The sequence below is a fragment of the Papio anubis genome, chromosome 4 (assembly GCF_008728515.1).
Source record: "Papio anubis isolate 15944 chromosome 4, Panubis1.0, whole genome shotgun sequence".
In the NCBI taxonomy this organism is placed as follows: Eukaryota; Metazoa; Chordata; class Mammalia; order Primates; family Cercopithecidae; genus Papio; species Papio anubis.
In genome coordinates, this window is record NC_044979.1 from 66,707,851 (window position 1) to 66,733,455 (window position 25,605).

Here is a 25,605-nt window from a genome sequence, read left to right on the forward strand (position 1 = left end):
GGAGTTCAAGGCCGAAGTAAGCTATGATTACCCACTGTACTCCAGCCTGGGCCACAGAGTAAGACCCTGTCTTTAAAATAATAAATTTTAAAAATAATAGATTTTCTATCTAATGATTTAGATTTCAATCCTGGCTCTGCCGTTTACTGTGTGACTTTCTATATGTTACTTAATGTCTCCAAGTCTCTGTTTCCTTGTATGTAAATGGGAGAATATTAACAATACTTACTTTAGAGAATGGTTCTCATGATTAATTGATGCAATCCATACAATGTCTGGAGTTTATATATAATTTCTAGTTTGTTAACGCCCTTCTACATGATACAAAATTTAAAAAGAAAAATATCCTCTGAACTGAGGGTCAGTATTTGCCCTCCTCAAAGAAACTGTAAGACCAAATCCACCTTGTTTCAATCAGCCTTTAACCAATGACTTTTTTCAAAGAACAGTTCATGAGATCCATCAAGGTACTCTTCTTTATGTGTCTATCATAGCCTGTAGTACCCATCTCACCATCCATACCCTATTAATGAGCATGCCTTGCGCTTCCTTGTCCATGACCCTGTCTGCACTCCCTTCCATGATGCTCTCTGGAACTTTAGCTCTATGACCAATACTTCCTTGCATTCTCCAATTCTTTGGAGTGATCTTTCCGCTTCCTCTTCTCAGCAGAAACCCGTACCTCCCCTGAGTGTTCTGCTTCTCTTGACTTACTCTCAAATGGACTTTTTTTTAAAAGCAATTTTCATCCATTTTCTTCATGCTCACTTCTGATCGTTTTTTTCTCTCTCTTGTATTACTAACCTTTCCCTCCCAGTAGATTCACTGCATCAGCTTTAAAATATGCTCAAGTCACTTCTGTGAAAAATAATGACACAATAGCAATAAAACACCAACATCTTTCTGTTCAATATTCCCCCATACCACCATTCTTTTTTTCTCCCCCTTCACAACTTTTTAAGATTATGTGATACTCACTTCCCACTGACTTTTTTACTCCCTGGAATTTGGCTTTCACCTTCACTGTGCCACTGAAACAGTGCTTATTGATCTGCAGGAGTACTTCCCACTAGACTTTTTTAGCTCTTTGTCTATGATTTGAGTTTTAAAAATGTTTTCTCGGTCTCATTTGCTTTTGATTTTGCTTATGATGATGCTTGATTTGTGGATTTGAAAAAATTTGTATCTATCCATTTGTGGTTCATAAGCGTGATGACTGAGCTTTCACACACATGTGAGATGTGCCTCACTCAATCCTTGTTATGATGTCAGCATATTACCCATCTGACGTCAAAGTAAAATAAAAATTTTAAAAAATTACATCTTCACTGTTTCTAGTTTCTTCTGTACAGATGCTGGGTTTATGGCATATTTAAAAAGTCCACTTCTCTGAGACTAGAATAAACTATGGTTTGGTAATCTCTCTGGTTTATAGCACTTTATATTTAAATTTTATAGTATTTTATATTTGAGGACATTTTATATGTTGCACTTGTAATTTTGTCTGTTTCGATTAGAAGAAGGAAGTTGGGAAAATGGTGAATGGATATGTTCTGCCCATTCAGTTCTACGGAATTCCTGTAAGTTTATTTACATATCTACTGTTTTCAAAATTTTTATCGTGAATCTTTGTGAAATCTTTGAATAACCTTTGTGCAATGCTTAAATAAATAAAAATAATTGAAATAGGTTCCAAAAGAAGTCCAAAAAGTGATGTGGAACTCATGGAGCTCTATAATAATATTATCCTGTGTACTGAATAAATTGATTGACAATATCCAGATTAGTAATCTAGAGGGAGAAAGAGACCCAGGACATACTGCTTAGGATAAGTGAGAAAAGCCTTATCAAATAAGGCCCCCGTGTGGCAGTGTAATGACACGCCATACATACAAAACAAAACAAAACAAAACAAAAACACAGCTTGTTTACGGCAGTCTTGGTAAGCAAGTACCAATATGTCAACTAAATCCCGCTAAGAGTGACATTTGAAAAATAACATTATTACCTCATCATTTAAGATGGGGTTTTACTAAGTTTTCAGTCATAGTTCACAGTGCAAATATGAAAATGTACTGGAGACTAGAAGTCAATTTTGAGGATAGTAACATCTCACTTTCCTCGTTCTGTCATGATCACTCACTTTTATCTTCTTGATAAATGCTTCAGAGGCATGTGTGTTCTCTCCCCCACTCACGACACACCCAAGCATGGGGTTTTAGAAATTTTCTTGATAACTAATGGCTTTCCACTCTTTTCCTTCTGCAGTTTTATCTGTGGTTAAATAATAACAACATTAATTTGAGTAGTATTTGTCATTGCCAGTGCAAATATTTTGCTGAGACTGCCTGCATAACCAGTGCATCTGTTTCCTGATGGCTAATTCTGAACCCAAACTGTTGGACTATCAAGAAGAGACAAGCTAAGTTGTAGCTCCTAGGAGAAGAAAACTCTTTATAAGCCTCCGTGTCACAGGAGAGTAGACAAGTAATGTTCTGGAAGAAGTGCGCTGACTAGTCACAAACATCCATATACAGAAAACTCCCCTGCTTTTATTAACTTGAAAGATAAAGTGTAAAGTCTGACTAAATTGTTTTCTTAAAATTTTAATGTATGAACGAATATTTATGGTAGCACATTAGTTAAGACTGATATTATACATACATATAGCGAGAGAGAGAGAGGTGTGTGTGTGTGTATATATATAGAGAGAGAGAGAGATGGAGTCTCACTCTGTCGCCCAGACTGGAGTGCACTGGTACAGTCTCGGCTCACTGCAACCTCCGCCTCCCGTGTTCAAACGATTCTCCTGCCTCAGCCTCCCGAGTAGCTGGGACTACAGGCGTGTGCCACCACACCCGGCTAATTTTTGTAATTTTAGTAGAGATGGGGGTTTCACTATGTTGGTCAGGCTGGTCTCGAACTCGTGACCTCGTGATCCGCCCGCCTCGGTCTCCCAAAGTGCTGGGATTACAGGCGTGAGCCACCGCGCCTGGCCCATATATTTTTATTCTACTAAACAGAATAGTAGAATAAAATTAGATATGGTAGCTGAAAAGGATGATTCTTGGATTATTTTAAACAGAGATTTTTAAACTTTAAAAACCTCAGAAATTAGGAATTTACAGCTTTATTACACAAACGTGTGTTGTTAAAACATTCAAGAGTAACAGTATGTCCTGTATTACTAGGGATGCTATACAAGAAAAAGAGAGAGCCACACAAAACTGTATACTTTATAACATTCTTTGACAGAAACTTCAAAACCAGAGGTGGAAGATACATGGATTTTGGAGCCACTGAAGCCGTGAAATTTCAGTAAAAATCATGTCAAATGTGACTTCAAATTAAATTTGAGAAACATTTATTGAGAACCTGTTCTGTGTGCAGCACCGTGCTAGGTCCCACAGGGAAAGTAAGTCATTTAGGATTGCACTCTAAAATCTGGGCATATTAGTGCAAAGGGAGGTAAACAGCAGGCTTAGGTGAGTCAGAGGACCTGGCCCAAGCCGGGACCCTCCTGCAGGACGGTAGTGAGAAGCTCTGGGAAGGGGGCGCTTCCGAACACGCGCGTTGAGGAGGGCGCTCCAGGACTCTTGAGGGAGCAGCCCGTCTGGACCGAAGCCGCGTCGTTCCTGGGCTTACTATTCCCAGTCCCGGACCGGAGTCACGGCCCAGGACGCCAGAAGACTCTACACTGGCACCGCGCTCCTCCTTGGGCGGGCGGTCAGTCCCGGGTGCGGGCTGCGCTGGAGGCTGAGGTGAAAGCGACATGGTGTGGAGGGTCAAGAAATCTCGCCACCACATGCGCCAAGAAGGAGATTCTACGAGCAATTCCCCCCACTCTCCTCAGGCCATTGTGTTGCTGTTTATTAGCTCCTGGGAGGGCGTCAGGACAAAAGGAACCCTCTTCCCTTCTTAGTAGTCAGGCCCAGGGTCGGGTGTGGGAGCCGGCGCGCTGCTTTCTAGGCAGACACTGAAGCTACGGCAGCCATGGAAATAGGTATCAGCCGTTAAAGCTTGGCTCCAGGCAAGGGGTGGCAATCTGCCCCTAGCACTGTGGGGCCCCGCATCCCACAATCCCCGCGGGCTAGCCTGCGTGGCTACTGGCTGCAGCTAGCGGGCTGCGAGAGCGAGCCCGGCGTCTTGACAGCGGCCCACGCGTCGGGGCGGGGCTTGAGCCCGCTGCTTTAAAAGTTCGCGCGGCCGGCCCCGCCCCTCCGGTGCCGCGATTGGATCCGGCGGGGGTAGCGTTGATTTGATAGGCGCAGAGAGGGTGGGGCTGCGCACGCGAGGCCGGGGCCCTAGTTGCTGCCGCCTGGGCTGGGGCACGAGTGGCTGCGGAGTGTGGGTGGTTGGGCGTGAGGGGCCGACGGGCTCGCGCGCGCGCCGTCTGCTGAGGTCCCTCGGGAAGGAGGAGAGCGCCCGACGCCGACCCGCACGCGCAGCCCGGCAGTCGGCGGCGCGCCGAGGGCGGAGGTGGTGCGTGTGTGTGGAGCTCGGGTGCCAAGGGCTAGCCGTCAGTCCCCGGGTGCGAGTCCCTGCTGTCTTCCACACCCTTCCTTCCTCCAGGCTCCTTTCCTACATTCTTCCCGCGCCCCCACGGTCGCGGACCGAGCGAGAACACCCTTAAGCAGGTGTGGGGGGCGTGCGGGGCGGCACGAGACAAAAGGGGCACGGGGGTAAGCCCGCCATGGCCTCCCGGAGCCTGGGGGGCCTGAGCGGGATCCGCGGCGGTGGCGGTGGAGGCGGCAAGAAAAGCCTGAGCTCCCGCAATGCTGCGGTGGAGAGGAGGAACCTCATCACCGTGTGCAGGTACGGCAGCGCAGGGCGAGGGGAACCAGCCTCCGGCCGGGGCTGAGACCTCTGGGCTTGCGCGCGGGTCCCTGGGGGGTCCCGGGCATGATGGGCTGCCGCCCAGTGCCCCCGCCTATGTTGCGCTAGCCGAGTGTGTGAGCGCGCAGCTTCTTGGACAGGGGCCCGGGTCTGGACACCGCCGCAGCCCTGGACTTTGTGTCAGTTCCAGTGCTGGAGGTATCGGAGGGTAGAGCTTGGGGCGGGGCTGGGGGAGGATTTGTTTTGAATGTGCAATCTAGTGTCAGAGTGAAAGAGGAGGGCAGGGAGGAAGAACTCTTTCATTTAATGCCCATTCAGCTGTCAGCCAGTTTTTGATAAAGTGGTAGTAACTGTGATTGTTTACTGTGGTGCCCCCAAATCAGAGTGCATTTCGTTGTTTTGGCTTGTTTACGTTATCTTCACCCATTTCATTTCACACGTTAGTTGAGTGCCTACTACATGCCAGCCATTGTGTGTGTGAGCGTGTGTGTACTATCCACTCTTCAGCTACAGTGCTAGTGCTGGCTTTGCAGTTGTTTAAGAGTGGGACTGTGGTCTTTATGTCAATTATTTATTCTAAGGCCTGCCTTTCCTTAATGTTTTATAACGGTAAATGTAGTATTTCCTTACTTCAGAAAAATATAGAAACAGTAGAAGAATAATTATATTGGGCCGGGCGCGGTGGCTTACGCCTGTAATCCCAGGACTTTGGGAGGCTGAGGCGGGCGGATCACGAGGTCAAGAGTTCGAGACCAGTCTGGCCAACATAGTGAAACCTCGTCTCTACTAAGAATACAAAAAATTAGCCGGGCGTGGTGGGGGCGGGGGGGGGGGGGGGCGGGTGCCTGTAATCCCAGCTACTCCGGAGGATGAGGCAGGAGAATCGCTTGAACCCGGTAGGCGGTTGTAGTGAGCTGAGATCACGTCATTGCACTCCAGCTGGGGCCACAGTGGGAGACTCCATTAAAAATAAATAAATAAATAAATATATACTGTTTATAATAAGACTAGTATTCAGAGAAAACTGGTTTTTAACATGCTGATATATTTCCTTTAAGTCTTATATCTGAGTATTAAGAAAAATTGAAACCCTAAGCATCAATTTCTTAGGAACTTCTCTGAACCATTGTTTTAAAATTACTTTTTTCCATCAGACTCCTAATCATCACCTAGAGATATTCCTCTTAAGAATCAGATGATAATGAAACTTTTTCTTCCTTTGCAATTTCTCCGTGTTTTTCCGCTGTTTTTCTTGTGTGAACATGTGTCTAGCATCTTAAGTGGAATACAGATTATAATTCCAGGACTTAAATGCAGTTAACTCACAGTGACTTTTTAAAAAATGCTTGGATTATTACAAATGTTTATCTAGCAAGAAGACCTTCTTCATTGACTGTGATTGTATATGTGTATGTAATTATTACAGCACTTTGAGTTGTAAATGGTAAAGTAATATGGCGTCTGTTTAATTTACCATTTGTGCTGTCTACGATGTAACTTGTTGAGACAAATAGGCTGTTAGGTTTTTTAAAGTATAGGTAAATATTTTTAAAGTGGGTAAATGGAACAATAAGCAAGGCTGATTTTCTTAACCATAATATACAGACATTAAAAACTGCTTTAAAAATAAGGGTAGTTTCAACATATACAGTGCTTCTTGGGGGGTAACATTTAATAAAAAGCTCTATCAGCTTTTGTTAAACTTCACAAGGGTAATGATTCTATCTGCTTTTTGCTTAGTCTTTTTTTTTTTTTTCCCAAATTCTCGATATAGCATCTGACACTCAAAAAATATTTATTGAATGAATAAATTCAATGATGGCTACTGTTCCTTTTGCTTCTCCATTTTTATCTTGACTGGCTTTAGATCATGTGATGACCATTTGTGCCCTTATCAGAGACAGTTGAAAAGAAAAGGATTTGTATTTCAACTTTATTTAAATTAAATTTTAAATTATCTTTAAGAAATTTTAGGAACGTCACACTGATTTCTGGGGACAACTCTCTGTATTAGTTGTATTTTCATTATTGTAATTTACATTATTATTTTCTACTGTGAAATGAGTATGTGCTAACTTTAGTTACGGTTTACACACAGATTTAGTGTAATAGCTAAAATAAATTGCGGTTTCTGCTCTGGATTTCATTTGTATAGTTATTTATATGGATAATATTAAGGCTGATCTTCATATCCAAATAGTTGATGGTGCATGTAAATTATCCATGTGTAGTAATGGGGTCTATATGATAGGCTTTGTCTGAATGACTTTTACTTTTTGGAAGAAAGTCACTATAGGTCATTTGTGCATTTTAAGAAGCCGCATGACAAATTAAGAAAAATGTATAAAGCAGCATTTATGCATTTATTGCTAGTTTACTTTCCAGAGTCACCAAACCCTGGGTATTTCACTCATGTCTCTTATGAATTCTTTTTTATTTTTTATTTATTTATTTTTTATTTTTGAGATGAGTCTCGCTCTGTTGCCCGGGCTGGAGAGCGGTGGCGTGATCATGGCGCACTGCAAGCTCCGCTTCCCGGGTTCACGCCATTCTCCTGCCTCAGCCTCCTGAGTAGCTGGAACTACAGGCGCCCGCCACCATGCCTGGCTAATTTTTTGTATTTTGTTTAGTACAGACGCGGTTTTACCGTATTAGCCAGGATGGTCTCCATCTGCTGACCTCGTGATCCACCCGCCTTGGCCCTCCAAAGTGCTGGGATTACAGGCGTTAGCCACCGCGCGCCCGGCCTCTTTTTTTATTTTTATATCTCAAATCAGAGATGATTTGATATTTAAGTTGGAAGGAAGTTGGTTTGGTGGAAATATAACTGGGTTCTAGGTTCACTTTATGATTAACTAGTGTGCACTTTTACAAGCCATGCAGCCTTTCCATATGTTCATTTTTGTTGTCTGTAAAATAATATTGGACTAGATCATTGTTAACCTTCAATTATAGGCCTAAAATTAATAATGGCCTCCAAGCAAAATATGTTTATATTTAGTTTTGAATTTTTCCAAATATGAGCAGGGTAATAAGATAAATGTTTATTATAGCTAAATTAGGTATGTCCATTTTTCTTTATAAACAAAAACATTTTGGACTGTGCCTTTCATTTTGTAATTCTCTGCTGATGTTCTGGAAAAACTGAACCATTTACAAAACCAAAAAAATAAAAAGTCACCAGCATATATCATTCTAGTGTATCCACTTATACTTACACAGTAATGTTTTACCTTACCCCTTAAACAATTTAGGTGTTTTCTCAGGTTAAGTTTAAAGTCGTATTATATGAGTACACAATTCTTTACATTTAAAGCCTTATTCAAGTGCAGTATATAGTTTTGAACTTTGAAAATGGGTTGTTTGGATAGGTAAGATAGATAAAGAGCTGAACTGAATTTTGACTCATTGTGATTGTATATGTGTATGTATATGTAATTCATCAGTTTTTTTAGTGAACATTTACATGTCATACACTAAAAACATTTGCATGGTCCTTATTTCATCAGATAAGTACTGTTTTATCATATTTTTCATAGATTTTGATGAAGAGATAGTAGGTCATTTGAGGACTCCAAATCTTACACACACAACTTCAAAATATTCATACACTTGACTTTGGCTCTGAGAACCAACTAGTATTTTCCCTGTATATTCCCTATCGTTTAGAACGTCAGAAAATTAAGTTGTTAAAGCCCTTCAGATTTTTAAAACTTGCATTTTTATCCATAATCAGATATTAGTCATTTTTCTGTCCTTTATAAGCTTCATTGTTTACAGGAAACCTTATATATTCCTTTGATTTTAGTTTTGGTGGCAGAGAATTAAAATCTAAATTCTCTTTCTATGACTTAACAATGTCTTATGGGCAAATTATTAAAATATACACATATAAACATTTCTGAATAACACTTGTCAAACTTTTAAGTCAATGCTTTTAAGAGAAACTTCCCATGCAAAGTCATAATTTTCCTGTTTTGTGGCTAGGAAGGACTAGTAAGAAGAATATAAGTAGTGTGATAAGCATGGTGGAGACAAATGATGATTTCATAATTCAAGTTTTTTAAATAACATATGCATAGTCGTAGTTTTCCATAGGTCATGATATTATTTCAGAACTTGAATATTATTTCAAATTACATTAGCAGCTCAGTTTTTCCATTATAGTCAGGGAATGAGAAGCTTATATTTTTATACATAACTAATATTGGAGTTAAGCTTAAAATTGTCCATCAACTGTAGTGCTTAGCATTTATTTTGGAGTGCAGGATTTGTATAACTGAGATTTATTTAAGTGTGCAAATTTAATCCACAACACATAATATTTACAATACTTTGGATGAATTGCTTTTAAAAAAATGATTACACTTTTCCCTGCCTTCTTGAAAAAGACTATACATAGAATAATGTAATCCTTATTGATGACTTTACTCTGAATCTGCCTCTATGACTATGCCCACTGTGCAGTGGTTGTCCTTGGAGACTCTTGCAGCATGTAGAGCTTTTGCCTAAATGGCCCCAGAAGATTATGTGTTTGGAGTTCTTTAAGCTTTTGCATCCTTCTGTTTCTTCCTATCAGGTTATTTGTTATTTCTTACAACTCTTTCTATTTCTAGCAGGTCTTTTCTTTGTACTTCCCATTCTGACTTGACGATTATAATTTGTTGTGACCTAGGAAAATATGTAACTAAACTTTTCAAATGTTTATTTATTTATTTATTTTTAAAAGCACCCAGAGGCCTGAGTTAAGTTTAGTGAGCTTTAGAACTCTGAACTTCTTAACATTCTGGTTGCTAACTAATCAGAAAAACTGTCTATTCTATGCTTGAACTTGGTGGGAGAAATGCAGATATGTGAAATGTTATTGAATGTTAATGACGATAAAATCTGTCTTATCCTGTTTTGTGTTGCTATAAAGTAATACCTGAGGCTGGGTAGTTTATAAAGAAAAGAGGTTTATTTAGCTCACGATTCTGTAGGTTGTACAAGAACTGTGGCCTCAGCGTCTGCTGGGCTTCTGGTGAGGGCTTTTGTGCATCATCAAACATTGGTGGAGAGAGTCAAAGGGGAAGCAGGCAGATGTGAAGAGAGACCAAACCCAAGGGGCATCCTGGTTTTATATCAACCTACTCTTCTAGGAACTGATCCATTCTCCCTTGAGACCAGTCCAGCCTTGCTAGAGTGAGAACTGGCTCACTACTGGGAGGTGAGTACCAAGCCATTCATGAGGTATCCACCCCCATGGTTACCTAAACACTTCCCGCTAGGCCCCACTTCCCAACACCATCACGTTGGGGATCAAATTTCAACATGTCATTTGATGGGGGCAGACCAACCATATACGGATTGCAGCATAATCCTTTAAAGAACTTTAAATCTGTTGGCCAGGCATGGTGGCTCACACCTGTAATCCTAGGACTTTGGGAGGCCAAGGCGGATGGATCACCTGAGGTCAAGAGTTCGAGATCAGCCTGGCCAACATGGTGAAACCCCATCTCTACTAAAAATACAAACATTAGCTGGGTGTGCTGTGGGGTGGGAGGCACCTGTAATTCCAGCTACTCAAGAGGCTGAGGCAGGAGAATTGCTTGAACCCCGGGGTGGAGGTTGCAGTGAGCTGAGATTACACTACTTCACCCCAGCCTGGGAGAAAGAGTGAGACTCTGTCTCAAAACAAACAAACAAACAAACAAAAAAGCAAACAAACTTTGAATCCAGTGATTTCTTTTTTTTTTTTTACTATTTGCTTGAGTATGCCTCATAAGACTATTCATACCTTGGCTATAGTGATTATAATATTTTTGGCTAAAGCTCTTTTAGTCATTTTATATGTAATAGAACTTTGAGTTTGGATTCAGCATTAGTTATATACCTTGGAAGCAGGTTCAGTATTATTAAATATTTCTAAGGATTATTCATGCTCTAATTAGTAGGTGCTTACAATGGAGGTATGATGATCCTCTTTTAAGCTACTAGTCCTAGAGTAGACATTTCAACATTCACAAAAGGTCATTATCTCTTCCCCCAACCAAACTGCATTCATATTAATTGACAACAGAGACTAGCTATCCCCCAGTCCTTTACTAGGGGGTATTTATTTTAACTCTGCTGCTTGATAATTGTCAAAATTTCAGTTGAGAGATGATATTCAAGGGGGAATGTTTGAAGCTTACCCACTCTTCTATTCCCTCTTACAGGTTTATAAAATATATCCCTGGGTCAGTCCAAAGCATCAGAGAGAATTGGGTATGTAGACTGCATTGCTCCACACTCTTCTATCCCCAGTTGCTTTTACCCAGTTGTATATTGGAAAGATTCCATCAGTCTGCATTGAAGGTCATCATAAGAATCTGTCACAGAGGGTCTTGAAGTTGTTGTTAAGGACATTATGATGTCAAAACGGGCTTCTTTTTTGTGAAGACTTCTGTGAGAAATCTCTGTGCTTAGTGCCAACAATTTGTATTTTCAAGCAATTGATTTATTTATATCTACTGGACACAAATGAATGTATAACTGACAACTTCATATTTTTCTCATGCAGCTGTTAGAAATCTTAGTATCAAGTCTGTAGTCAACCTCTACGAGATATGTAGGACATTGTGATAATACTTTTAGCCTTATTTCTAGCTCTACTATGCCACTATTCTTTTAATATAAATTTTTATTGACTTATACTTTCCATATAGAAAAGCATACATAACATAACTTTCATTTTTTGTGGTAGGACACAATGTTGTAACTAGCACCCAGGTCAAGAGAAAGAACTGTTCAAATATCAAGACCTCCTCCTTGCTTTCTTGTAGTTCATACCCATATTAAGGATAACTACTCTCCTGGTTTTTAACACCATGGTTTGTTTTGCCTTTTTAAATATTTTAAATGAATGGAATACTGTGGTATATAACTTTTTGTGTTTAGCTTATTTTGTTCAACATTATGTTTGCAAGGTTCATCCGTTTTGTTGCATGTTGCTGTAGTTTGTTCATTTTCATTGCTGTGTCTTTTTCCATTGGATGAATATACCACAATATTTCCATTCTGTCACTGATTGTCATTTGAGTTGCTTCCACTTTTTGATTACTACTAACTAAATATTCATTCATATTTATTTTGGTGACAATATGTACATTTTTCTGTCAGATATTATCTTGGAGTGGAATTGATGAGTCATATGGCATGCAGATATTCAGCTTCAGTAGATATGAAAGTTTTCAAAAGGAGTTGTACCAACACTCATACTACTGAGCAGTGTGTGTAGGAGTTCCAGTTTTCTGTATCCTAACTAATGCTTGAAATTTTCTTTCATTTTAGCCAATCTTGTATGTCTGTTGGGGTGTCACGTGGTGGTTTTAGTTTGCATTTTCTTGATGTCTAATGAAGTCAAGCACCTTTCTGTAAGTCTGTAGGCCACTTGGAGATTTGCTTTCATGAAATGTCAATTCAAGTCACTTAGCAACTGGAATCTCTGCTTTTTGTTTATATTTTAGTTGTGTAGTTCTTTGTACATTCTGTATGGGAATCTTTTCTTGGATATGTGTAATGCAAATGTCTTCCATTTGGTAGCTTTATTTTTCATTCTGTAGTACGTTTTGATGAATAGAAATTTCTGATTGGAAAATGGCCCATACATTTCCTTCATGGCTAATGTTTATTGTAATGTCTTTAAGAAGCCTGCCTACTCCAAAGTAATGAAAATATTCTTTTTTTCTTCTAAAGCTTTATTGTTTTATTTTTACATTTATATCAACAATTCATCTGTAGTTTGTTTATGGTGTGAAGTACAGGGGTCAAGATTAAATATTTCCCTTAAGGAAAATCAACTGACCTGGTACCATTTATTGGAAAGACCATTGTATTAGTCTGTTCTCATGCTACTGTAAGGACATACCCGAGACTGCATAATTTATGAAGGAAAGAGGTTTAATTGATTCACGGGTTTGCAGGGCTGGGGAGCCCTCAGGAAACTTACAAGCATGGTGGAAGGGGAATCTAACATGTCCTTCTTCACAAGGCAGCAGGAGAGAGAAGAATGAGAACCAAGCAAAGGGGGAAGCCCCTTATAAAACCATCAACTCTCATGAGCGCTTACTCACTATCATGAGACTAGCATGGGGGAAACCATCCCTATGATTCAATTACCTCCCATCGGCTCCCTCCCATAGTATGTGGGGATTATGGCAACTACAATTCAAGATGAGATTTGGGTGGGGACACAGCCAAACTGTATCAACCATACTTTCTCCACTACACTCAAGCATCGCATTTATCTTAGGTGACTGGATAATTTGTGGTCTGTTTCTAGACTTTCTTTTTTCCAATAGTCTATTTGTCTATCCTGAGCTAATATCATACTAAAATAATACCTATAACTTTATATTATGCCTTGATGTTTGGTAATACAAGTTTTCTAGCTTTGTTTTTCAAGATTAACTTGGCTATTCTTGGCCTTTTACAAACTAAATTTTAGAATCAACTTGTCATTTTCTGTTAAAATTTTTTTCTGGGATTTTTATTAAGCTTGTACTGATACTATAAATCAGTTTTGGGAAAGCTGTCATCTTTGTAATATTAAGACTTAAATGCAACCCATGAACATAATCTATTTCTTTATATGTTTAAATATTCTATAATTTTTCTCAATAATGTAGTTTTGCATATATAGATATTTTAAATCTCTTATTAGATTTATTCCTGCATATTTGATATATTTTTGTATTATGGTAACTGAAATCATTGAAAACTTTTCATTTTCTTGTGGTTGTTGGTTTATCGATATAAACTTGACCTTTTAAAATACTGGTCTTATATCTAGCAGTCTTACCAGATTTCTTTATTAATTCTAACAGATTTTTTGCAGTTAAAATTTTTCTTCTGAGTACACAGTCATGTCATCTGCCTATTTTATTTCTTCCTTTTTCAATCTTTATGGCTTTTCTTTTTTGTCTTATTGCACTGGCTAGGACCACTAATGCAGTGTCACAGAAAACATTCAAAAGTTTATTATTAAATAGGATGTTTGCAGTAGGTTTTTCTTAGTTCTTTTCTATTTCTAAATTGCTGATAATTTTTATCATAAATGGGTGCTGATTATTGTATTATTAAGTTTTTTTTGTCTTTCAAGATAAACATGATTTTTCTCCCTTTTATTGTTTTCATAGTGAATTATGTTGACTTTTGCATGTTAAACCACTCTGGAATAAAAAAACAATGAATTGTGATGTATTGTCTTTTTGAAATATCTTTGCATTCAGGGAGTTAATAATTTCTTTGGGATTTCTGCATATTTATTCATGGTAGAGATTGGTATGTAATTGTCCTTTCTTATAATGTTCTTGTCTGGTTTTGTCATTAAGGTTATTTGGCTTTATAAAACAAGTTGGGAAGTGTGTGTGTGTGTGTGTATTTCCCTCCCCTGTTCTGTAGAACAGTTTGTGTAAGACTGATATTATTTCTTTCTTAAACATTTGGAAGAATTCACCAGGGAAGCAATGTGAACCGCAAATTGTCTTTGTGGGAAATCATTTAGTAATGGAATCAATTCATTTAATAAATACTGAACAATTCAGATTTCCTGTGTCTTCCGGTATGAGTTTCAGTAGGTTTTTCATGGACCATACCTATTTCATTTATATTGTCAATTTTTTTTTTTTTTTTTTTTTGCTAAGACTTTTCTTAATATCCTCTTAATGTCTTTTTATTATTTGAAAGATCTGTAGTGATTTCCCATTTTTCTTTCGTGATATTATAATCTCCATTTTCCCCATTTATTTTGCTAGGCATTTATTAATTTTACCAACTTTTTCAAAAAACAGCGTTTGACTTTGTTGATTTTCTCTGTTGACTCATGTTAGGACTTTGTTAATTTTCTCTGTCGACTCCTGTTTATTTAAAAATCTGTCTAACTTTCAAACAGTTGATTTTTTAGTTATCTTTTATTTGTTGATTTCAAATGAATCTGTTGTGCAGAGAACATATTCTGAAAGATTTCAAGCTTTTGAAATTTGTCGATGCTTGCTTTATGATGCAGTATATGGTTACTTTCAACGTATATTTCATATGCTTTTGGAAATAATGTGTATTGTGTCATTGTTGGTTGCACGATTTATATATGTCAGTTAAGTTAGTGTTTTAATTGCCTTGTTCATATCCTCTGTATTCTTACTTGTTTTTTTGTATACTATTTAGTATTGAGAGAGATGTGTTAAAGTCTACCCCTATGACTGTAGATTTTTGTTTCTCCTTTTAGTTTTGTCATTTTTACTATAAATATTTTGTTTTATTACTAGTTTTATGGCGATTTAGAATTGTGGTCTCTTCCTAGTAGTTTGATTCATTTTCATCATGAAATGTCCCTCATTATCTCTAACAGTGCTACTACCTTAAAGTCTGTTTTATCTGCTATTAATACAGTTATAATAGCTTTCTTTTATTAATGTTCATATGATGTCTCTTTTTCCATCTTTTACTTTCACTTTTGCTGTTTCTGGGCTGTTATATTTAGAGTGTCCTTGTAGGTAAGATAGAATTGAATTTTGCATTTTATCTAGTCTGATAGCCTTAGTATTTTAGTTATTTAGCCCATTTTAATTAATGTTATTAGTATTATATTCAGATTTATAGCTATCTTACTGTTCCTTGTATGTTTGCTTTTTTCTCTTTTCTTGCCATCTTAAATATTAATATTTTTATAGTTCCATTTATTTCATGATTCCAGTTTTTTACTTTGTGAACTTGTGAGTCATATATTCCATTTCTTTATATATGTTTATATATATTTCTATTCTTCTGGCAGTTACCTTTGATTTATTACAGTCTAATGCAAATTGTAACTTTTACTGCTTTTTCAGTAGTGTTAGAACCATTTATTCCCCCTCATCCTAAAACATACTCAGCCTCCTGAGTAACTAGGACTGCAGACATGCACCACCACACCCAGCCATTTTTTTTTTTTTTAATTTGTAAATACAGGATCTCGCGATGTTGCCCAGGCTGGTCTCGAACTGCTGGCCTCAGGCGGTCCTCCTGCCTCAGCCTCTAAAAGTGTTGGGATGACAGGCATCAGTCACCACGTGTGTCTCCATTATCTTTTTACACTCCAATTACATTGTGTTAAAATTTACCAGGCCTCACTTGATTCATATTCTTTCCCATGGTTTCTATTCTTGTTTCTCTTTATGCTTCAGCTTGTATGTTTTCTATTGACTTCTTTTCTAGTTTATTAATTATGTCTTATGCTGTGTCTATTCTACTGTTTAATCCATTGAATGAGTTTTTAATTTCAGGTAGTCCTAGAATTTTTATTTGATTTTTAAAAACAGACTCTAACCCTCTGATTTTAAAAACCTATCTTTTTACCTATGTCCTTCATTTCTTTTAGTCTGTTGAACATGTTAATCACATTTATCTTAAAGTTCTTATTAATTTAGAATTTTGAATTATCTTTTTATCTTCTTTTATGGTCTGTTTTTTCTCTCTCTTACTCCTTTCTTTGTCATGTAGTCCTATCTTTTGTCACATCTGGAATGTTATTGAATGCCACATAATATTTATTAAGTTCTTTAATACTTTTGTTGTTCTTTTAGTACTATCATGTTTACCCTTTTGTCAACTATTATGTGTCAAAGTATTCATAAGAACATAGTATACAATAGAAATAGACCACAGTGGAGTAAACAGATGGAATGCACCACTCAATTTTAGAAAGGTATCACCAACAGTTTACTAGTACCCATGGCCAATAGTGTAGGTTAATGCCCACTTTGCTTACTAGTGTTCATCTTCCTCCAGAGATACAGTAAGTAGCTGATTGCTTTCATCCAGTCAGGGACTGTGCTGAATCCAGACTGGGTTTTAACCATGGTTAGTCTTGAACAACCTACAGTTTGCTCCTGGCCTTTCAGGATTTTCAACTTAGATTTGGTATATTTTCTAGCACCCTTCCTCCAACAAGCCAAAACAACAAAATGCACTCTGATTTGGGGGCGACAGTAAACAATCACAGTAACTACTGTTTACCGAAAGCTGGCCGACAGCTGAATGTGCATTAAATGAAAGAGCTCTTCTTCCCCGCCTTCCTCTTTCACTCTGACACTAGATTGCACGTTCAAAAACAAATCCTCCAAAATACATACTGTTTTGAAAATATTTTATGAAAGATAGAAAGTGGATGTAATGCATACATTTTGTTGTTTTAGCTAGGTAAAATGATTTATTGTCTATTATCTCCAGTGATGGTGATTGTCTTTAGAGGAGGTCAGGAAAACAATATCCCCCAAAGATTCGTATTTAACATTAGATTTTGTGATTTTTAAATCTTAGTATTTACAGAACCAAATCTTCTGTTATATTTCAGGTCTAATCTCAAAATTAATACTAATAATGATTTAAAATTTTAATAAATCTACCACAAAACATCTATGTCTTAACATGATAAGAAAATATATTTAATTTATACATGGCCAATATGCTTTTTGGAGGAAAAATATTAGATTCAGCCTTTATGACTAATAATGGAAATTTTAATTATAATAATTTTTATTTAAATTAGATTTATTTTATAGTTAAGGATAACATGGCCACAATTCAAACCCAAATATATCTGGTTTCAAAACATATATATATTTTTAATACTGTGCTGTCTTGATTGTCCGTGATACAAGTCAGCTGATGTGTGTGTTTGCATAGACAAAAACTGGGAACTTTCATTTTCTTAGCATTCTAGTGTTGATAAACCATGAACACTATATGTTATGGTTTTTTTCTGTTCTTCGTATTGTTCTATTGCTGCTTTTAATGTCTAGCTTACTAGAAAGCTCACTTATGTTAAAGTACTCTATTTGAATGTTTTCATTTGTTCTTGTGTAAAGAACAATTGGATTCCCAAGGGATATGTAATCCAAGTATATAAAGTGTTCTTTATTAGAATAATTTTATTTGGGAGTTCTTTCATATGAGGTTAAATCAATTTATTTTAAGATAGGAAGTTTTCTTGGTTTGATAACTTACTAATTTTAGATGAATCTTTTTGGAAAGTTTTGTCTTTTTTATTTTAAGAGTGTACTTCTAACGTTATTTTTTATGTTTGGCAATCTGCTGTTATCAGTCTGCTTATATAGCAATACAAGATGTTAATAATACAGTATTTCCATCCTTAAGTGTCTAGATTAGCAATTCTCTTTTAAAATAAATTTTGACAGTACAGATTGAGAAAATATTTTAAATACACATCTGTCTTTTTATTTAATTTTTAAAATTTTCCTTTTTAGAGACAGGGTCTTGCTCTGTTACCTAGGCTGGAGTGCAGACGCATGACCATAGCCCACTGTAACCTTGAATTCCTGGGTTCAAGTTATCCTCTTGCCTCAGCCTTCTGAGTTGCTTAGAATAACAGCCTATTTCCACCATGCCTGGCTAATTTTTAAATTTCTTTATAGAGATAGGGTCTCGCTTTGTTGCTCAAACTCCTGACCTCAAGCCATCGCTGTGGCCTCAGCTTTGCAAAGTGTTGGGATTACAGGTGTGAGCCACCACACCTGGCGCTGCTTTCTTCCTATAAAGTTGATTTTTACGTTGGGTAAAATTTTTTTGAAATAATAAAATATCACAAAGAGAGTTTCATGTTTCAGGGTACAAATTTCAGGGAGGATGGTTGGAACATTTTTTGGTTCCAATAAAAGTTTATTTACAAAAACATGCAACTAGTTGCATTAGGCTTGTGGACAACAGTCTGTAGACCTCTTCTTAAAGGATATGTGAAAGGTATTTTTTCTCATTATAAAATATTTTAAATAGATTAAAATTATATTAGAAAATAAAGAGGAAAATACACATGATGTTTGAGAATTCTTTTTTTTGTTTGTTTGTGGGTTGGGGGCAGGGAGTCTCGCTCTGTTGCCAGGCTGGAGTGCAGTGGCATAATCTGGGCTCACTGCAACCTCTGCCTCCCAGGTTCAAGCAATTTTCCTGCCTCAGCCTCCCTGGTAGTTGGGACTACAGGTGCATGCCACCATGCCCAGCTAATTTTTTATTTTTTTATTTTTTATTTTAGTAGAGACGGAATTTCACCATGTTTCCCAGGCTAGTCTCAAACTCCTGAGCTCAGGCAATCTGCCTGCCTCGGCCTCCCAAAGTGCTAGGGTTACAGGCGTGAGCCACTGTGCCCGGCCGAGAATTTGTAAGTTTCATAATATTTGAAAAAAGAAGGGAAATTACTTTTTTTGTTTGTTTCTTTGTTTCTGCTCTTTCACCCAGGCTGAAGTGCAGTTGGCACCATCTCGGCTCACTGCAATCTCTTCTTCCCAGGTTCAAGTGATTCTTCTGCCTCAGCCTCCTGAGTAGCTGGGACTACAAGTGTGCACCACCACACCTGGCTGACTTTTGTATTTTTAGTAGAGGTGGGGTTTCACTATGTTGGCCAGGCTGGTCTCAAACTTGTGACCTCAGATGATCCACCTGCCTTGGCCTCCCAAAGTGTTGGGATTACAGGCATGAGCCACCGTGCCCAGACCTGCAAACTGTTGATTGAGAAACATTCTTTTGTGTTTGTGATGTAAAATATAAGAGAGCAAATAGGTCTTCCAGTGAACAGATATCTCTGGGTATTGTGCTTATTATCACCTATAGTCACTGCTTACATTATGTTTGGTGTGGATCATGTCATCTCTCTTGGAAGCCATCTTCTTGTTGATCATTGATGCTGACTGTTATTTTAATGGCAGAGGATAATTACCTCACCCCTCTGTTAGAGACTACTAAAAGCAATGGCATATAATAAGGAATATTGTAAATTTGGTTTGAAATAGTGGAGAGTTCTCTGTCTCCTATTTTGGATACTTACGTTCTATTAAAAACATCACTCTTATTAGTGACTTTAACCTTTGTGAGCCCTTTTAAGTTTTGAAATGTGATGATTCTAGATGTTTTCATGTACATTAGTTATCTTCAGATATAATTCCATGTAAAGGGATATAGCATGGTATAATAAGAAAATCTATTTTATTTGAATATTTATTTTTTTCTGAAGCATATTTGATAAATGGCCAAATAATATATGCTTGTCGTAAAGGGATAGGAATATAATTTTTTCCTACTTATTCTCTCTGTGTATATATGGATATATATATTATTAATGCAGAACATTATTAAAAATGAATTTTCACTGTAAAAATAATTTCTAATAAAAACTATAGACATTTAAGAAAATTATTTTTGATTTGTCCTCACATTTAAAAGTTTTAAATTATTTTTAATTATAATTATGTTACAAATCTATGAACTATGGAAGGAATTAATGTAATGTGGATGTAATTAATATGTTTTAAACAGTTTCGGTAACTCTCATTTCTCTTGCTATGTTGACAAAGGGAAAAAGGTAGTTCATGCTTTCTTAGGTTTTAAGGTTTTAGTCACAATCATTCTTTTTTTGTTGGTTGTTTGAGACGGAGTTTTGCTCTTGTTGCTCAGGCCGGAGTGCAGTGGCATGATCTTGGCTCACTGCAACCTTCACCTCCTGGATTCAAGTGATTCTCCTATCTCAGCCTCCTGAGTAACTGGGATTACAGGCATGCGCCACCACGCCCAGCTAATTTTTTTTATTTTTGGTAGAGACGGGGTTTCATCATGTTGGCCAGGCAGGTCTTGAACTCCTGACCTCAGGTTATCCACCTGCCTCGGCCTCCCAAAGTGCAGGGATTACAGGCTTGAGCCACCATACCCGGCCCATTCTTTCTTATTTCTAAGCTAACAAAAATTTCCTTGGACTTTGAAGGTGGGAAAGAGAATCTTTTTAAATAGAGACTTTTCAGAAACTGCATTTCAAAATCTTAATTGTAAGTCTCTTTTATGTAAACTTTTGATTTTTAATTTTTATGTAAAAGCTGTTACTTAGACTTGATTTGATATTTTTAGACATTCATCAAATTGTCATTTCATGATTCAAAAATCGTTCCATTTTAGGAAACAGATGACTAATATTAATGTCATCATTATCAGGAAATAGCTCAGCATCTGTGTGATATTTCTTAGATATATTAAAATTCTTTTTACAGGTTTGATTTTTATAGCACATCTTAGTTACTGTGTTATGGAGGACAGATCCTCATTACTCTGGCATATACTCATGACTAGCTATATGATTTTAGAGAAGTGAGTATTGAGTGGGAAGAGTCGGTTAGCTGAAAGTGAAGCATAGACTCTAAGGGATTGATTTGCCTTCTGAAATTCTGGGTTGTGTTGGAGGGAGGAGAGCAGGATGTGAATGATGAAGCAAAGCTGGAAAACATTATTTTTCTTCATTACTGACTTTGATATAATAGAAATTTTTGTAATGCTTTCTCACCCTTAAATGTCTTTATGCTTGAAAATCATAGAAATTGTGTCTAAGGATATGCTTTGGGCTATTTGGACTTTGCTTTTACTTTAGTTTTTAGTTAGCTGTTGAGTTTCAAGTAATGCAGTGCTCTGATATTTGACATTTTATGTTTTTATGACACAGTATCTTCTGTAAGAATGTAACCTGGTAACATTCCTAGAAAATAGAATAATATTTGTAAATAGAAAAATATTTGTGCATTTTGTTGACTACTGATTGATCCATATATGTCTCTTGATATGAAAATATATGAACTAATAACCATGGCTTTTTCTTCCCTCTACATTTTACAAAGTAAATAGTTTGTTAGGTAATTTAGTGTTATTCCTGGAGAACAATAGTGACTAAAATCTTATCTGACTGTTAAAGGTGGAAATTGAGTTCTAACCTAGATTTTTATCTTTGATGATTTAAGTACTTTGTTAATTTTGTTTTCAAATATAAATTTCGGTTTTTTTTATGGAGGTGCATTACTATCTTAAATGGCGTAATTTTTACAAGCAGTAGGTTATTCCTTCCTTGAGCAATCTGGTTGCAGAGTTAACTTTCTTATTCCATTCTACTGAATGAAGATTAGAGAAAAGCATTCAGAAATTTCCTTCTATTCAGGTGAAAGGTAGAGGTGGAGATTGTATGCTTTTTATTTATTCATTTTAGAAACATTTCTCATTTCCTTTTCCTACACATTGTACTGATTATTCTTATTAAAAATTTGCCAAGGATTGGCAGCATTATTCTCATGTATTGTCACTGAGATGGACATAGAAAATAAAAGTTCTCAAGTCCCTTTTAAATCTGGTTTCTCTTTATCTTTTTGTTTCTATCCATTTAGTATGTGTTACATATGGCATTTATCTAACTTGACTATCCTTTAGGTACAAGAAACTAATTTTATCTGTATTACTTTCTATATGTTGTTTCTCGTTATTGCATGATAATTTACTCCATTGATCTCCAGTTGCTGTTGTAGATAATACTGTGTAGTCGAACATTAATCTGTCTCAGCATTTCTCAATCAGGATTATTCTTCTGAACCAAAGAAGACTGAAAATTATTTGAGTGATTATATTCTCAATTATCCCAAAGATATATAATGGTGTATAATTTGTATCATTCGAGTTTCATAGGAGAGTTATTTCATTACACACCAAGAATACCATAGGGTGGCATTTCTGAAAGTGTACTTCTGGACCCGGATGCTTTCAGAGGTCCACAAGGTCAAAATTATTTTCTTAACTATTCACATTATTTGCCTTTTAAAATTCCCATTCTCTTTTGTTGTTATTATTATTGTCATTTTCTTTGTCTTTTTTATTAAAAATTCCCATTTTCTAACAAGTGTATGCTGGAGTTTTCCAGATGCTACGTAATGTGTACTATTATAATAGCTTGAATAAAAAAAGTAGTAATATAATCTAATTGTCTTATATTAAACACATTAAAGATATTTGCAAACATGTAAACAGTGCTATTCTTGCTATGTTTTTCTTTTGGAAAATGCAATTTTCATAAAAATATTTTTATGTAGCATGTAATGAATTTATTTTGTTTATAATTAGTAAATAAATACAGGCAGTTCTTACTTTGCATGGTTCCAGTATTTCATAATTTAGTTAAGTAACATCAATCCTACCTAGTAACATGGTTTCAATTTGAATTACCGCTGTAACTCAGCTGTGAGTAGTTGCATAAAATACACATTTTGCCACTGGCTCTCTAGTCCACAAACCACTATGTAACTAACAAATACACATCATAATCAGACACCAGTAATATCACTTCTTTCAAAGTCTGCCTAGGATTGGTCCCTATGCATCTGAAAATGGATAATCAAAAACAGTGAATTGGCCAATTTACAGAGATGAAAGTACAGAAAAGAAATGGAAAATGATAGCTGGGTGTGGTGGCTCACGCCTGTAATCCCAGCACTTTGGGAGGTCAAGGCAGGCAGATCACGAGGTTAGGAGATCAGGACCATCCTGGCTAACATGGTGAAACCCTGGCTCTACTAAAAAAATACAAAAAATTAGCTGGGCTTGGTGGTGGGCACCTGTAGTGCCAGCTACTTAGGAGGCTGAGGCAGGAGAATGGTGTGAACTGGTGAGGCGGAGCTTACAGTGAGCTGAGATTGCAGCATTGCACTCCAGCCTGGGCGACAGAGCGAGACTCCGTCTCAAAGAAAAAAGAATGGAAAATGATAATGCTTAAAGTGAGATTTGCATGAATATAAAGGGAGTTACAGAATAAATTGTTGATCATGGGAATGTGCACATTTCTCCTATTTAAGAGAATCTACATATACAGCCAAGGAAACTTAGTGGAGGCAAATGTTGATGTGAAAATGAGGAAAGAATGTTGAATATTGTAGGGGCATGGATGCAGCTGGAAACCATCATTCTCAGCAAACTATCACAAGAACAGAAAACCAAACGCTGCATGTTCTCACTCATAGGTGGGAATTGAACAATGTGAACACTTGGACACAGGAAGGGGAACATCACAGACCAGGGCCTGTTGTGGGGCGGGGGGAGGGGGGAGGGATAGCATTAGGAGATACACCTAATGTAAATGATGAGTTAATGGGTGCAGCACACCAACATGGCACATGTATACATATGTACCAGACCTGCACATTGTGCACATGTACCCTAGGACATAAAGTATAATTTAAAAAAAAAAAATGAAGAAAGTGGTTGCAACAGAAAGGATGAAAATGTCCCAGAGGAAGTGACACCGACAGAACACTTCACATTAAAGGGCTTCTCAGAGGTATTTCACAGCATTGAAAGTGTAAAGGAAAACATATTGGAAGCTAGTTCGAGAAATATGGCAGTTTGCAAAAAGACAGAAAAAGAGGCTTACGCTGTATCTTAAGTTACACTAAATGAGAAGAATGAGGCAAGCACTGTTCAGACTACTCTTCATAAGTTTGTTACAAAGAAGTAGAACACTTGAATTCTCAATGTTTCTAATGTTTTAAAGTATAGTGTACTAAATAAATCTGTTTTACTATTTTTCATTTCCCTATGTAACCGGTTGTAAGAAAGTTTTTAATGTTTTGACAAAAATTTATAAAGGCCACAGGAAAATTATAATTTTTAATTATAAAGATGATTTTGCATGGTTTCAACTTGCAGAGTTATTGTTATGGTCCTGTACTGCTGTGCTAAGTGAGGACTGCCTGTATTTAAAATCTTTTAGTTCAATTTCTAGTATGGTAAATACTAGATATAACCCAAATCTTTCTATATTTCCCTTTATGCCTGTCTCCTGTATTTTCTGTCCTGATTGAATAACATAACTATCAAGAGTAAAACCTGAAAAAAAGCCTGTACTCTTTTATCTTCTTTATAGTTTTTATTTCCAATTATTTAATAGCTCCCCTTATCATCTTGATTCCCCACTGTCTTAGGCTCTCATATACCATCCTTTATAGGGTATGACTGTAAAGAGCATGAGGAAGTTGTTTGAGGTGACAGGACTATTTTGTACCCTGATTTTGATGGTGATTATATGAATCTACACATGTTAAAACTCATAAACTATATGTTGGGTCTTGCCGTGATAGGACGTTTAAACATTTCTTTGCTATTCTTTCAAAATAGAGCTTACAAATAAATCAACAGGTACCCACTGAGTACAGTGTTCAAAGCATTGTCCTAGGTGCTGAGGGAGATACATCGTTCAGAAAGCATGTATCTGCCTGAAGAAATTGTGTTCTAATAAGATAAAGATGGAAAACAAATGATAGCAGTAAGATAAATCATAGTTGTCTCTTAAGGGAAATAAATACAAATAAAATGTTAGTTTGTGCTAGGAATATGCAGGTGGATAATTCTCCATTGAGAAGATGACATTTGAGTTGAGACTTGGAAAATACATTGATTTTTGATAGTCAAAAATACAGACAAAGAACATTCTGATAAGGAAAAATATAGTACACTTTACAGATTTGCAGGTTTTGCTATTTATAAGCTCATAAAAACTTTGGATGTTGAAATGGTTTGTCTGTGACCTCATCCAAATCTCATCTTGAATTGTAACTCCCATAATTCCCATGTGTCATGGGAGAGACCCAGTGGTAGGTAATTGAATCATGGGGGCGGGCCTTTCCCATGCTGTTCTTGTGGTAGTAAGTCTCACGAGATTTGATAGTTTTATAAAGGGGAGTTCCCCTACACATGCTTTCTTGCCTGCTGCCATGTAAGACAACCCTTTATTCTTCCTTTATCTTCCACCATGATTGTGAGGCCTCCCAGCCATGTGGAAATGTGAGTCAATTAAATCTCTTTCCTTTATAAATTACTCAGTCTCAGGTAAGTCTTTATTAGCAGTGTGAGAACAGACTAATACAGATGTATTCTTCTCATTAATACTCACATTCTATTTTATTCTGTTTT

General features: G+C 37.0%; 1 protein-coding gene and 1 non-coding gene across 8 annotated transcripts in view; both read left to right on the forward strand.

Moving 5' to 3' along the window:
• Positions 1-1,188: 1,188 nt before the first annotated feature.
• Positions 1,189-1,290, forward strand: LOC116274804. The gene has a single exon (XR_004183577.1). It is a non-coding gene; the product is annotated as a small nucleolar RNA U13 (small nucleolar RNA).
• Positions 1,291-4,283: 2,993 nt separating this feature from the next.
• The window catches only part of RUNDC3B (RUN domain containing 3B), a 179,554-nt gene continuing 158,232 nt past the window's right edge, over positions 4,284-25,605 (forward strand). For all 7 annotated transcript variants that reach the window (XM_009203506.3, XM_009203507.3, XM_009203510.3 and 4 more), the window contains exon 1: positions 4,284-4,815. In XM_009203506.3, the coding sequence (XP_009201770.1) occupies positions 4,694-4,815 (122 nt within the window). In that variant the 5' untranslated portion in view covers positions 4,284-4,693. The remainder of the gene's footprint in view (positions 4,816-25,605) is intronic.